The sequence below is a fragment of the Pelodiscus sinensis genome, chromosome 3 (genome assembly GCF_052426305.1).
Source record: "Pelodiscus sinensis isolate ZL-2025 chromosome 3, ASM5242630v1, whole genome shotgun sequence".
Classification (NCBI taxonomy): Eukaryota; Metazoa; Chordata; order Testudines; family Trionychidae; genus Pelodiscus; species Pelodiscus sinensis.
The window spans coordinates 199,163,159-199,177,023 of NC_143054.1; the positions used below are offsets into that span (position 1 = coordinate 199,163,159).

The 13,865-nt window shown below is 41.0% G+C and overlaps 1 protein-coding gene across 4 annotated transcripts in view; it reads left to right on the forward strand.

The window, feature by feature from the left end:
- MAP4K3 (mitogen-activated protein kinase kinase kinase kinase 3) overlaps positions 1 to 13,865 on the forward strand; it is a 140,179-nt gene that overhangs the window by 84,553 nt on the left and 41,761 nt on the right. For all 4 annotated transcript variants that reach the window (XR_012903069.2, XM_075925807.2, XM_075925808.2 and 1 more), the window contains 4 exons: positions 3,913 to 3,955; positions 5,754 to 5,916; positions 7,688 to 7,800; positions 12,994 to 13,035. Coding sequence is in view for 3 of the 4 variants with exons in the window: in XM_075925807.2 (XP_075781922.1) it covers positions 3,913 to 3,955; positions 5,754 to 5,916; positions 7,688 to 7,800; positions 12,994 to 13,035 (361 nt within the window). In the remaining variant the exon portion in view is untranslated. The remainder of the gene's footprint in view (positions 1 to 3,912; positions 3,956 to 5,753; positions 5,917 to 7,687; positions 7,801 to 12,993; positions 13,036 to 13,865) is intronic.

Consider the following 13,865-nt stretch of genomic DNA (forward strand, 5'->3'; position numbering starts at 1 on the left):
AACTGCTATCATGTCCCCCCTCAATCTTTTCTTTTCTAAACTAAACAAACCCAATTCTTTCAGCCTTCCCTCATAGGTCATATTCTCAAGACCTTTAATCATTCTTGTCGCTCTTCTCTGGACCCTCTCCAATTTCTCCACATCTTTCTTGAAATGCAGTGCCCAGAACTGGACACAATAGTCCAATTGACGCTTAACCAGCGCAGAGTAGAGCGGAAGAATGACTTCGTGCCTTGCTCACAGCACACCTGTTAATGCGTCCCAGAATCATGCTTGCTTTTTTTTGCAACAGCATCACACTGCTGACTCCTATTCTGCTTGTGGTCCACTATAACGCCTAGATCCCTTTCTGCTCTACTCCTTCCTATACAGTCGCTTCCCATTCTGTATGTGTGAAATTGATTGTTCCTTCCTAAGTGGAGCACTTTGCATTTCTCTTTATTAAACCTCATCCTGTTTACCTCAGACCATTTCTCCAGTTTGTCCAGATCATTTTGAATTATGACCCTATCCTCCAGAGCAGTCGCAACCCCTCCCAGCTTGGTAACCTCTGCAAACTTAATAAGCGTACTTTCCGTGCCAATATCTAAATCGTTGATGAAGATATTGAACAGAGCCAGTCGCAGAACAGACCCCTGCGAAACCCCACTAGTTATACCTTTCCAGCAGGATTGTGAACCATTAATAACTGCTCTCTGAGTATGATTATCCAGCCAGTTGTGCACCCACCTTACAGTAGCCCCATCTAAGTGGTATTTGCCTAGTTTATTGATAAGAATATCATGTGAGACTGTATCAAACGCCTTACTAAAGTCTAGGTATACCACATCCACCGCTTCTCCCTTATCTACAAGACTTGTTAATCCTATCAAAGAAAGCTATCAGATTGGTGTGACATGATTTGTTCTTTACAAATCCATGCTGGCTGTTCCCTATCACCTTGCCACCTTCCAAGTGTTTACAGAGGATTTCCTTAATTACTTGCTCCATTATCTTCCCTGTCACAGACATTAAACTAACTGGTCTGTAGTTTCCTGGGTTGTTCTTATTTCCCTTTTTATAAATGGGCACTAGATTTGCCTTTTTCCAGTCTTCTGGAATCTCTTCTGTCTCCCATGATTTTCCAAAGATGATAGCTAGAGGCTTAGATACCTCCTCTATCAGCTCTGTGAGTATTCTAGGATGCATTTCATCAGGCTCTGGTGATGTTTGCCTGAGATGCAGAGAAGGATATAAAGAAACATTTTCAAGATTTCTACTTATATATACAATACGAAGGATTTGTGTGAGGAGTAAACGAGAGAGTTGTGAAAGATGAAACAAGGTTCCTAGTATGATTTGGATTCTGAACATATCTTCTACTTCCCCTTCTCCAAACCAAAACCAATTTGACATTATACAGGGATAGAACTTCTCTGGAAAGCCCTAAGCAAACCAAACAGGGAAAATAAGAGTGTTCCGAAAATGTTCTTGGATATTTTCCTAACACTTATTTTTGGAGCAGAATAATTCAAAAGCAGTTAAAACTCTTTGCAAAAATTCAAGATAATATCAGGGCTGCATTCTCAAAACTGTTCCCATTCAATATTTTATATTTCCAAAATAAAAATATTGTTTTTAACAGAACAGGCTGTACAACAAAGCAAGAATGCAAGACCAAAAACGTAGCAAATACTTTACCAACACCGTGCTGAAAAAATACCTTAAAATAGCTTTTTCATTTTATGCTGATACATTATTCTTCAAGACCAGACTGTTGAATATTTGCTTCGTGAGAAGTCAGGTCCATGCAGAATTCTGCAGGGAAAGGAAAAACATGAAGATTTTACTCAGTGCATTACCGAATAGTAGGTTAATACTATGCTAGGAGCACATTTGCTGCTTTGCATATAGTTGATACAAAGAAGCCAGTGATCAGGTCCATGTGAAATCCAAAAACACTTATTTGCTGTCTTCATCATAATTATTAGCAAATGGACAGGTAGTGCTGTAAAGATTGGGAAAAAGTTCAAAATACAAAACATAAAATATGTTAAACAGGTCATAGAATGATAGAATGGTAAAAATGTAGAGCTGGATGGAACCTCGAAAAGTCATCACATCCAGCCTCTTGGGCTAAGGCAGGACCAAGTAAACCTGACAGGTGTTTGTTTAACCTGTTCTTAAAAACCTTCAGTGAAGGGGATTCTATACCCTCCCATGGAAGCCTATTGTAAAACTTGACTAGTCTTATAGTTGGAAAGTTTTCCTGATAGCATCAGTGCTTAATATAGCAGGATAATTACCTCCCCTATCTTAAATATGACAGTCCTGTTAACATACCCCAGGATATTACTCTTCACAGCTCCATGACATTGCTGATTTGTGTTCAATTTGCAATCCACTATAACCCCCTGATCCCTTTTAGCGGGACTACCACCTAGCCAGCTGTTCCCCATTTACTAGTTGTGGATGTGCTTTTTTTCCTTCCTAAGTGAAGTACTTTGCACTTGACTGAATTTTATCTTGTTGATTTGAGACCAATTCTCCAGGATGTACAAACTTTTAAAAAAAGGAATAAAAGGGTTTAAGTAGGCATCACATGCTTCAGCCAGTCAGTGGCCTCAGGGCCAGCAATGTGGGAAGTCTTCCCGACAGGCCAGCTTTACATGAACAGCCATTTTAGTGTGTACTGTCCTCGGCCAGAGTACCCCTGTGTGGAGTTCCCACATGTGTAGTTGTTTTCCTCACACCTCACCATCCCATCATAATCCTGTATAATCATCATCATTCCACACGATCAGAAACTCAATAAATACCTTGTAGTACAATCCACTAGTGTCCTTTATTCTCCATTTAACTATTAAACTTCCTCTTTTTTTAACACCTGCTGGATTCACCCTGTGTCCTCTGTGTCTCCCTGCTAAGACTCTCCCTCTGCACAAGTCCTTCATAGCCTCAACAGCCTGTGGTCCAACAGGGCCCTGAATGTTGCTGGACCAAAGAGCCCCCGAGGCAGGATCAACACAGGGGCTAGGGAGCCCTGGCTGGGACAGGTGGCATCTGGGGAGTCCTCCCCACCCTGGCCAGGGAATCCCTGGCGTTAGCAGAACAAGGTGGCTTGGGAGCCCCATCCCCACCTGAGGAACCCTTGGCATTGGTGGGCCAGGCATAGGGTGGGAGCTCCCGCCCCGGACAGGGAACCCCCAGCGTCAGCTGGGCCAGTGACTGGGGAGTCCCAGCCCCAGCCCCAGCTGGGGAATAATCCCAGCCAGGAACCCCAGGAAACCCCCGGTGGCAGTGGGGCCAGGGTGACCAGGCATCCTCTGTCAGTGAACCTCCCCCAGATGAAGTGGGACTGGAAGAGGCAGGTGCTGGAATCCCCAGTGGCAGTGGAGCGGCCCTAGCAGTGGGGTTGAGTGGCCAGGTGGCTCAGCTGGGGAACCCCTGGCGCAGCAGAGCCGCCAGCAGCTGGGAACCCAGGGAACACTCTGTGGCAGCAGGACTGGCAGCTGCGAAGTGTCCCTGCCGGGAACTCCAGGAGACCCTGGGACAGCAGGGTTGAGAGCCCATGCCAGAGCCCGGTCACAGGGCAGCCACAAGGAAAGCACTGACCTCCCTGGGTCCCACGGGTGCCAGACCGGGGAGGTTCAACCTGTGTCACTCTTGACTTCTAAGAGGTCTCCAAAGGGCACTTATGTTTCTCCTGATTGCTCCTTCCTGTGCCTCAGATACAACACTTATTTTAAACATAGTGCAAGTATTTAGAAAGACCACTGATACTGATCAGAAAGCTCATTTAGTTTCAGTTGTTTGTATGGTGTGTTAAAAATAAATCCAAAGTGACCTTATCAAGAATAAAGCATTGTGAGGCAGTGTTGGAGATCTGTATGTGGATAACTTCTAACTGATCTGTACTTACTTTCTCTGCAGTGCGACAATAAAACCTAAAGTGCCACCTCCGTTGCCGCCAAAGGTAAGCAGGCTTTTCTATTGTATCCCATTAGGGGAGAACTATGCTAAAAAGATTAAAAAAAAATCATAAGTGCCAAAGTGACTTAGGAGTGCCATTGACTTAAGATCTAGGCACTTCTGAAAACTGTACTCAAAACTTTTTTTTTTCCGAATTAATGAAGGTGAGATTTGATCTTTCAAATATTTGTGCACTTCTCTAATTTGGGAAAATGTGTATAATGTAGATTTGTGGTATTCAGCAATGCAGAAATGGTGTTTGTACCATGAATATTGAGGGAGGAATTAGAGCAGGTATTTCAAGGATTTGGGGCTGAGGAGGAAGGAATTTTCACCAAAGAGGCCATCTCAGCAAGAGTCAGACTGCTAACGTCAAATGCAGTGATGGAATTCTTGAACAGTTGTATGAGCAGAGCAGATCTCAAAATCTGTCACTTACACGAACACTGTTAGGGAGAGAGGAAGGGAGGGATAGCTCCGTGGTTTGAGCATTGGCCTGCTAAACCTAGGGTTGTGAGTTCAATCCTTGCGGAGGTGATTTGGGGCAAATGTTTGTCAGGGATGGTACTTGGTCCTGCTGTGAAGGCAGGGGACTGGACTCAATGACCTTTCAAGGTCCCTTCCAGTTCTAGGAGATAGGCAATCTCCATTCATTTTTTTTATTTACTGTTGATTTGCAATTTCATTATACATTCCAAGTAAATTAAAAGATGCAAAAAACCGCAACCCCTAAATCTTATTCTGTGTGTCCGTTTTCCCCAATTGGTGTGTTAACTATGCTTGCTTTTAGCTATGCAGACGGGCACAAAGGAATTCTACGTTCTAGCATCAAAACTTCATCCTCTAATAGGTGCCTGTTCCTGCCCCAGCCTTGCCTGAGCCTTGCTCCAACCCACTTCAGCCTTGTCCATGCCCTACTGTGACTGCTCCAGCCTTGCACCTCCCTCATGACCCTGAGACTGACTCCAGCCTGACTCTGAGCATCAGCCTGCTTCCTGTTTCTGACTCTGACCCTGATTTGGCTTGTCCACAGACTTTAACCCCAGTTCTGACCCTGCCCCGTCGTGTGACCCCTGGTATTATTGTTGCTGCTCTTGGCCCAGCCTTGACTCTATATCTGGATTTGACCACTACTTCAACCACTAGACCTGGCTACCTAGAAAGCAAAGCCTGACATAAGTAATGATCTTTCAGCAGGCCAATCCTGATTTCAGTGCGCTACCTAATAATTTGAGTTTTATGTTAATACAGGTTAGACCTCTCTGGTTCGGCACCCTTGAGACCCTATTGGTCCCAAAGAAGGTAGTTTGCTAGGAGGAAGTCAACCCCGCCCCTCCCCCCTGCCTAGTGGGGCTGCTGCCCTGCTGCCACCACCCCAGCAAAGTTCCTGGTCATGCCAGCACTACCGCACTTGTGCTGCTGTCCTGGCACGGCTGCCAGCCCTGCTACTACCAGCCAAGCAGGGCTGCTGGCTCCACTCCCACCGGCCTGGCAGGTCTCTCTGCCTCAGCAGGGTTCCCAGCTACTGATCCTCCTGCTGCCGGACTCCTGGCTGCTGGGACTTTTTGGTCCAGGAACATTCATGGACCGGAACGTCCTATTGGACCATGGATGTTGCTGGATCATTGTGTTCTGGTTACAAGAGGTTCAACCTATACAAGAAACTTTTTTTTATCGCTGTGCATTTTTCTGCAGTAAACGTTTTTTTGCCTAATGGAGCATAGCGTTTTCTTCATCAGTACACTGTGATGAGTGTAGTGTAAGTGCCTAGATAGATTACTTTGCTTGTACTTTTTTTTCAGCCTAAGTCCATCTGCATACCACAGGAAGGTCATTCTTCTGAAGATGATAATCAAGGAACAATCAAGAGATGTCCCGTGTCCGACAGTCCAGCAAAATCAGCATCACAAGTTCCACCTAGACCACCCCCTCCTCGGTTGCCTCCTCCGAAGCCTAATCCTATAGGTAACACAATTGACCCCAAGCAGTGTATAATTCCACTTACTTCTACATCCTTAGACACATGACCCGTCCTGTGGTAATGTGTGGTTTTGTGGGCAAGTAGCAAAAATAGTACAGGGAAACCAGTTGCAGTCAGAGTGTACACTACAACTTATCTGGTCCAAAAACACCTCCCAGTGTAGTCATTGGCAGAATCCCTCTTGATGGCAGTATGGACAGGATCAAATTCTTAGGCAACATTCTCCAGGTGAACTATGGTGAAACCGTAATAACTGGCAGCATTGTAGGTTTTCATAGACTTAAGTGTCACATTCGGCCCTAGTGCGCAAACTCCCTTGAAGTCAATTGGAATTGTGTGGACATACTTGAGAGTAGAACTTGGCATCAGAGGTTCACAATTAAACAAATGAATGGGCTTCATGAGTTATATACCAGTCCTTTGTGCTTCCTGCCTATTTGTTTGTAAGGATTTCTTTGGTGTTTGATATGGAGCTTACGGCCTGTTCCACAAATGCTTTGTTAGTTTTCCCAGTATTAAACACATGCAGGATCAGCCTCATTCTTGGATTGTAGGGCATCTTACTGTTTCCACCGTGCCCTTGCTGTCACGTTATTATATACATACCGTTATGTAATGCATTTAAAGATTAAGCAGTTAGAAATGCATTTAAGCTGCATAAAAATGATTAACATTGAGTTAAGGTTCTTATACTGCATTTTCCAACACAAACAAAAAATCCAAGGGAATAAGCAGGTGTTATTCAACATTCATCTACACTTCACTTATTTCTAACTACAACTTCCTCTGTCCACAGAAATGTGTTTTTTGGCTATCGTCAGGTTAAACAACCGATATTCAGCCTTTACTCTGACCATGAGTAGTGGTTATATGTTCACATGTTTTGATGATTAATATAGGGTTGGTATGGATATAATTGGTTAGGCAATATACAGTTTTGTGTTTATACGCGTAAGAAAGACATAGTATTAAATTACAAAATGTGGTTAAAATGCCTTTCAGTAAAATGTAGATCTCGCATTCACATAACTTTTTTTGTTAGCGACCTAAGTGTGATAATAATTTTGATGTAGAATGTATAGATAAAATTATAGATAGAGATGTATATTAAGGAGGCACCATAGTCGTTCCATGGGTAAGGTTGAAGTGAATTTTGCACTCCTTTAGCTTAAAAAGTAGATTGTATTAAGTCAGAAGTTTAGGGAGAGAGTTGGGGTTGGGGAGGAAAGTTCTGGGGCTATATAATTATTTTGTTGGTTAAAAGAAAAGAAAAAATGACCAATTTCCCAAATGTAGACGTTTAAATGAAGTTATGCATGTGATAAAGCTTCTCTTTTCAGACAATCAACTTTTGCAATTCCTGTTGCTGCTTCAAAGCAAACGATGTGGTCTGGACTGGAATGGCATTCATGTTTGCAAATGGGAAAATCTGTTCTCTGGGGAAAAGTGAAAATCTAAATCTGTGACTATCCTCTATCCACGTGTGCTATATATATACAAAGAGATTTGAGATGACTATTTCATACTATCTCAGACGGAAACCCATTAGAAATGTTACTGATCTTTAAGGGCCTTGAAAGGATTGAAATGATTACAATAGTAATGAGCCAATTTTTTTGCTGGTGGAATGCCATTCAAGACAGTGGAATTAATGCCCAAAGAGAGTTTGACTCTTGAAATTCATGTCTGTGGATGATTACATTTTATTGAATGTAGAGATTTATTTTGTTGGTAATTTAAGTGTTTCTTGTGAAGGTAATGGAGTGAGTCCTTCGTATGTAAATGGTGACAGAGAGGGATCTCCACATCAACAGCCAAATGAAAATAGAGACACTAATTTTTCAAGGAAAGAAAAGAAGGAAATACTGGTAAGTAACGATTTTAAATCTATTTTTCTACTTATTTTTTTAATAAACTCCTTAGACTGAGCTGCATGTGGTGGTTTTATTGAAGACCTAGGACAGGATAGGCCCATTACACAATGGGAAGGGAAAGATAATCAAAGAAAATGCAGCAATAGCAGAAGTATTAAATACTGTTTTTGTTTCAGTTTTTGCCAAAAAAGTAAGCAATGACTAGACAACTAACATAGCGAACATCAGTGTAAATGGGGTGGGATCCGAAGCTAAAATAGGAAAAGAACAGGTTAAGACAAGCTAGGTGTCTTGAAGTCAGCAGGGCCTGATGAAATACATCCTAGAATACTCACGGAACTGACTGAGGAGATCCCTAAGCCAATAGCAGTTATATTTGAGAACTCCATGGAGGATAGAAGAGATTCCAGAGAACTGGAAAAGGGCTAATATATACTTATGTATAAAAAGGGGAATAAGAACAACCCAGGGAATTCTAGTCCAGTAATCTTAACTTCAGTACCTGGGAAGGTAATGGTGTAAATAATCAACCATTCTATTTTAAAAGAAAATAAGGTAATAAATAAGTCACAAATTAATTTGAATTTTTCAAGAATTAATCATATCTTTCGATCACATCTGTGGCACTTCAAGTGGAAAAGGTGAGGGGCCTGCAAGCGACCTTAAAAATACTTTGCCTCTGTAGGCTTCTATTTAAAAACTCCCCAAGGTCACAGATCCCCTGACCTTGGGAGGTAGCTGCCACCACCCAAGTGAAAAAAAATCTGCTCTTCTTCCACCCAGGAAGAAATTACTTGGGAACAGTTTTCAGAGGGGTAGCCCAAGCTCTTTTACCACAAGAGAGCTTGAAAAACAAAAATAGCCTGTAAAGCTGACCTCTCAGTCTTAGGCATGCATACACAGACCTCCTGTTACCTTCCAGGACACCAGAATCAGATCATAGCCTTAAAAAAAGGTGATTTTATTAACAAAATAAAGATATACCTGGCAAAGCATTCTTGGCTGTTAGGTGTTACAAAGCAACTGAGAAAAGAACAGATTAAAACACAGAGAATTGCTTCCCTGGGATTCAACTTAGTTGCAGTGTATGGCAGGGAGAGGCACATGGACTCAACACAGAGGAGTTTAACTGAACAACAAAACAAAGAAAATAACCTGATTGTGTCTAAATAAACATTCCCTATCACTTACATATCCATATCTTCAAGGTCTAGTCTATTTCTAGGCCTGAGTATTCCTTTTCTGGGCATGGGGTGTGTCTGTGGTTCTATTCATTGTTTTTCCCCAGCTCTTGGTTTAAAACTCTCCTAAAGAGAAGCAGCAGGCAGATTCCCTTTCAATTCAAATCTCAACACTTTCGTCCCAGTGATTCTCCTGGCTCCTTGCCAACATTTCTAACAACCTGGGTTTAACCCTTTAGTTACTGAATTCTGGGATGTTTAGAAAAGGACAGCACTCATCCTATCCATCACAATATCAAACCAACCTAATAGCCTCCCTTGACAGGGTAACAAGCCTGGTGGAGAGAAGAGAAGCAATAAATGTGATGCATCTTGACTTTAGTAAGGCTTTTGTTCTCCTTCACGACTAAGGACAGGATAAGAAGCAATGGATTTTAATTGCAGCAAGAGGGATTTAGATTAGACATTAGAAAAAACTTTCTGTCTGTGCAGATAAGCGCTGAAACAAATTACCTTGGGAGGCTTTGGGCTCTCTGTCATTAGAGACTTTAAGAACAGGTTAGACAAATACCTGTCTGGGATGGTCTAGGTAATATGTAGTTCTGCTTCAGTGTAGGAGACTAGACTAGATCGTAGGGATGTTAAGTAGCGATTAATTTGCTAGTCGAGTAGTTGATGGAATTTCCACTGACTACTCGACTAGTCGATAGGCACTTCCGCGTTCCATCTTTGAAATGTACAAGAGCCCTCAGAAGGGGCTCTTGTACATTTCAAAGCTTGAACTCTGCGTGGAGCCCGGGGTCAGCCTAGGCGGAGCGCTCCACGTGGCTCTGTCACTTTGAAATGCCATGAGGAGCCTGACGCCGGGCTCCGCGCGGCATTTGAAGCGGCAGTACCACATGGAGCAGCTGACCCTCCAGGCTCTGTGCGGCGCTGCCACTTTTAACTACCACCCTTCTTCTCTCCCCGTTTGCTTGCCTCTATTTGATACAGGCAGCAAGGGGAGGGAGGAGTGAGCTGTCGACTGTCTGATAAGCATTTGCTCATCAGATAGACGACTAGTCCTTAACATCCCTACTAGATCACCTATCAAGTTCCCTTGCAGTCCTAAATGTCTGTGATTCTATGATTATTGATTGGTTTTTGATAACTGCTGAATGGATTTTTGTCTTACAAGTTCTAAAACATTTTGGCTAACCTGTTTATGCTGCAGTTTTTATCTAAATTTAAACAGTCAACATTAATATCAATTTTATTTTTAAATGCTACTAGGAGCTGTCATTTATTACAAGTAATAAATATTGTACATTCAGGATTTGTGTGTCTGTGTGAAACTTTATTGATGTGTCCTGTCTATACAGTACAGTAGAACCTCATTAATTCATATTAATGATGAGAGATCATGTAGATTAATGAATTCTACTGACTAGTAAGTATGGGAAACAAAAAACTTGGAAAACTAAGGAAAATATAATGCAATAATTAGTTTAATTTATGTTGATAATTGCAATTTGGGCTTTAATTATATAATACTTAGTAATGTGTAAAAATAATAATTTTAGGAATTTAACATTTCACTGCAACGCTGGTGTAAAATCTTGGTGGGGATGTGGGAAACTTTTAGTCTGGATTATAAAATGATGTGGATTAGCAAGGTTCTGTTGTACTTCCTGAAAAACTGCCTGCTGGAAGCAGATTTCATTGCAGCATAAGAGATACAGAGTTCTGAATACATACAAATCCTTAATTCTCTCTTCCTATCAATGTGCCAGGGTCAGCTTTGAGTAATTTCCATTAGTTACTCAACATCTAGGGCTATATATAAACTGTATTCAAGTTTATAGGAAATAGCTGCATAAATCCTCTGCAGTTTGGGGGGTTATTGAAGAACACATTGCTCAATTAAGGTCATATATAGTCATTGCATTTTTCTCCCCAGGCCTAGTTAGCTTTGGATTGCAGTTTAAGTGCTGCTGCTGCTTGACAGTGGAGAGAATTGTCCATACCAAGGTATAATCAAGCCCGTTCTACAGTAAATAAAATGGGTCTTCTGAGGAAAAAGATTAAAATCCAAGTGTCTGTCTGCTGAGGCTAAACAGATAATACATGACACTTTGGTGTCAGCAGTTATTCAGCACAAGAGCAGTAGCAGCCCCAGGCTCTGAAGATCCACCAGAGAAGGTATTTTAGAGTGGGGAGGCTGACTTGGCCATATGGGGATGGCGTTTTTAAAGAAGGCACTGAAAGAGCTACAGAAAGGATGTAACAGGCGAGGAGAATATTTGGAGATATGCAGGAGTTAGTGTGGAATCAGGATGGAGTGGTCAACTGGAGCTCTTGAGATTTTGGTTGTTGCTGACATATTTTTACTCCTAACTTTTAAAGGATTTGTCTTCATAGAAAAGTTTGCTGGGGCTATCAATATCCAATTTATTCCTCTAAAGGTAGCCTCTCCTCTCAGGAAAGAGTGGCCACAGTGCAAAATAACACAGTAGATGTGTCCACACTGGCATTGCAATTGCTTGCTCTGGGGACGTATCCCAGAGTCCTTTGCTCAGCAGTAAGATAAACAGCTATTTCCATGCAAATTGTGGAAGACCCTGCCTGTCCTTTCTGGGCACTGGGGAGGAATTGCAAGAAGGAAATTGAAAACTAACAGCATTCATGTAGAACTAATCTCTGTCCATGCTGCAAAGTAATTCCGTTATCAGCTGATGAGTTGTGCCAACTCCAGCTTTATTCTGTACCCTCAGGTGGGCCTGCTAGCTCCAGTGAAAAGCACTACCAGTCCTGAGTTAGGGGAATTTGTGTATAAATAGGGCTCGAATTATAAATTGAGGTAACTGTAGTGAAGATAAAAACCTAGGGTGAGGCTAGAAACAAATACAAGTTTAAAAAAATGTTTAAACAATACAAATTTAAATTTGTGTGGGGCTTGGTATATTTTGGTATACTTTGACCTAATTCCATTTTGAAAGCTTTCCGAAGATGGAAGGTCTGAGTGGTCAGCACCTCTGAAAGTTAGGTTCAAGGTCTCTCAGGTCTCTCAGTTTGTGCACTACAGTCGGGCTGCTTCTGGAAAATTTTGCCATTAGTCAGGGTTTTTCGGGGCTGGGGGGCTAAAGGAGAGGAGTTACCAGAACAGTGGGAGGGGAGAGCATATTTTAAAGAATCAAAAATGTGACTTTAAAACCATAAGTATTGGTGGGGAAACTTAGGGAAGTATAACTCCTGAAACAATTTGTTACATGTCTTTTGAATTCATCTAGACATAAAGTTGACTGTGTCCTTCTCAAGTTCTGTACTTGAGGCAGTTCACAGTTTTAAAAAGGAGACAATTGTTTGTTGAAGTATCTCTGAACTAAAAGAAATAACTATTCTTGATGCTTATGAAATGCTTTTGATATAGAATAAACAATGCATGTAATGCTGCAACATAATTTAATCAAGCAGGGTTTACATTAAGCAACTGTTTGGAATGTTGAATAGCTAATTAATGCTCCTGTAAGATCTATAATATTGGATGATGATACATCTCTAACCTGAAAATTTTATGATGTAATTATGTAGAAGTTAAAGGAATAATAATAGATAAATTTCATAAGAACAGTAATTCCTCTGTAGGAAATGGGAAAGTTGGCAGCATGAACAGATAATGAAGGTTAAAAAGTTCACTTCACATAAATTCTATGCAAACTGGGTATTCCTATAATTATTTAGCACATTTCATTAAATAAGTGCTGTGTTAAACTGGAAAATGTACTGCATGTCTGTATTTATTGTGTTTAAAAATTTGCATGGAGTTTGCCACTGGTGTCTTTAATACAGATATATGAATCAATATTGGCTTGCCAATTTCATCTCATGTAGTTGCACTCACAACTACTAAAGTATGCACTATGTCTAACTGTGCAGCAAAGATGTTTTAATGTTTAATCTGTACACTAATTTTGTGTTTAGTAAAATGTGTGTAGCTATTAATCTAGTTTACACTGTTTTTTTCTAGAAACCTATTAGTAATGGCCTTCCACCCACACCTAAAGTACATGTAAGTATATAATCCTCGACTATCCCAACTAATGTTGAATACAGTATAGAAATTAAAAGATGAAATCTAAAAAAAATCAGATTTGAATATTCAATGGAGTTGTAGATCTGTTAATTTTCAAATAAACAACGGTGTCAATAGTTTTTTAAAGTAAAATATTTGAAAATGAGTATCATTAATATCTGCTTCTTAAGATTTGCATTTGATAGAGATTGAGCTTTAAGATAAGTTCTTGGAATAAAAAGGCAGGCGGTGAGCATGGGTTATGCATCTGCACGTGCACAAAAAGAGAACTTTTCTTTCTGCTTCAAGAACAACCAATTTTTCTAGATCTGAAAGGATTTGGCTTCCTCAGCCAACCATTTGAACAGCAGTGTTTCCCCCATATGATTCTAGCAGCTGATGTCTCATAAATCACAAGAATTAAAACCTATACCATTTCAGAGCCATGATGCAAAACTTTTGAGGGTGGGATTCATTGACTCTTAAGGTGTGAGAAGAGTTGTGAGTTTCCGGTCCAACTTCCCTGCATATTATCAGAGTTTCATTTTCAGCCATTAAGACTTGTAGTCATGGTCTGACTACAGTTAGTTTTTTAGAACAGTACCCAATTCTGATTTAAAGAATTCAAGCAATGGAGAGACCAAATAATGTGGTAGTTTCTAGTGGCAATTCTGAGAGCCAGCTGCAGTGTGAAGTAGCAAATCTGTCAAATACTGTTTCACGTTTTCATCCCTTTAGGCATGGTTTTGTCCTACTTTCTGCATAATAGTCTAAAACGTTGGATTTAATGGGCCTTATAAATTGTGGGAAATTTAAGGGGTCTGTCT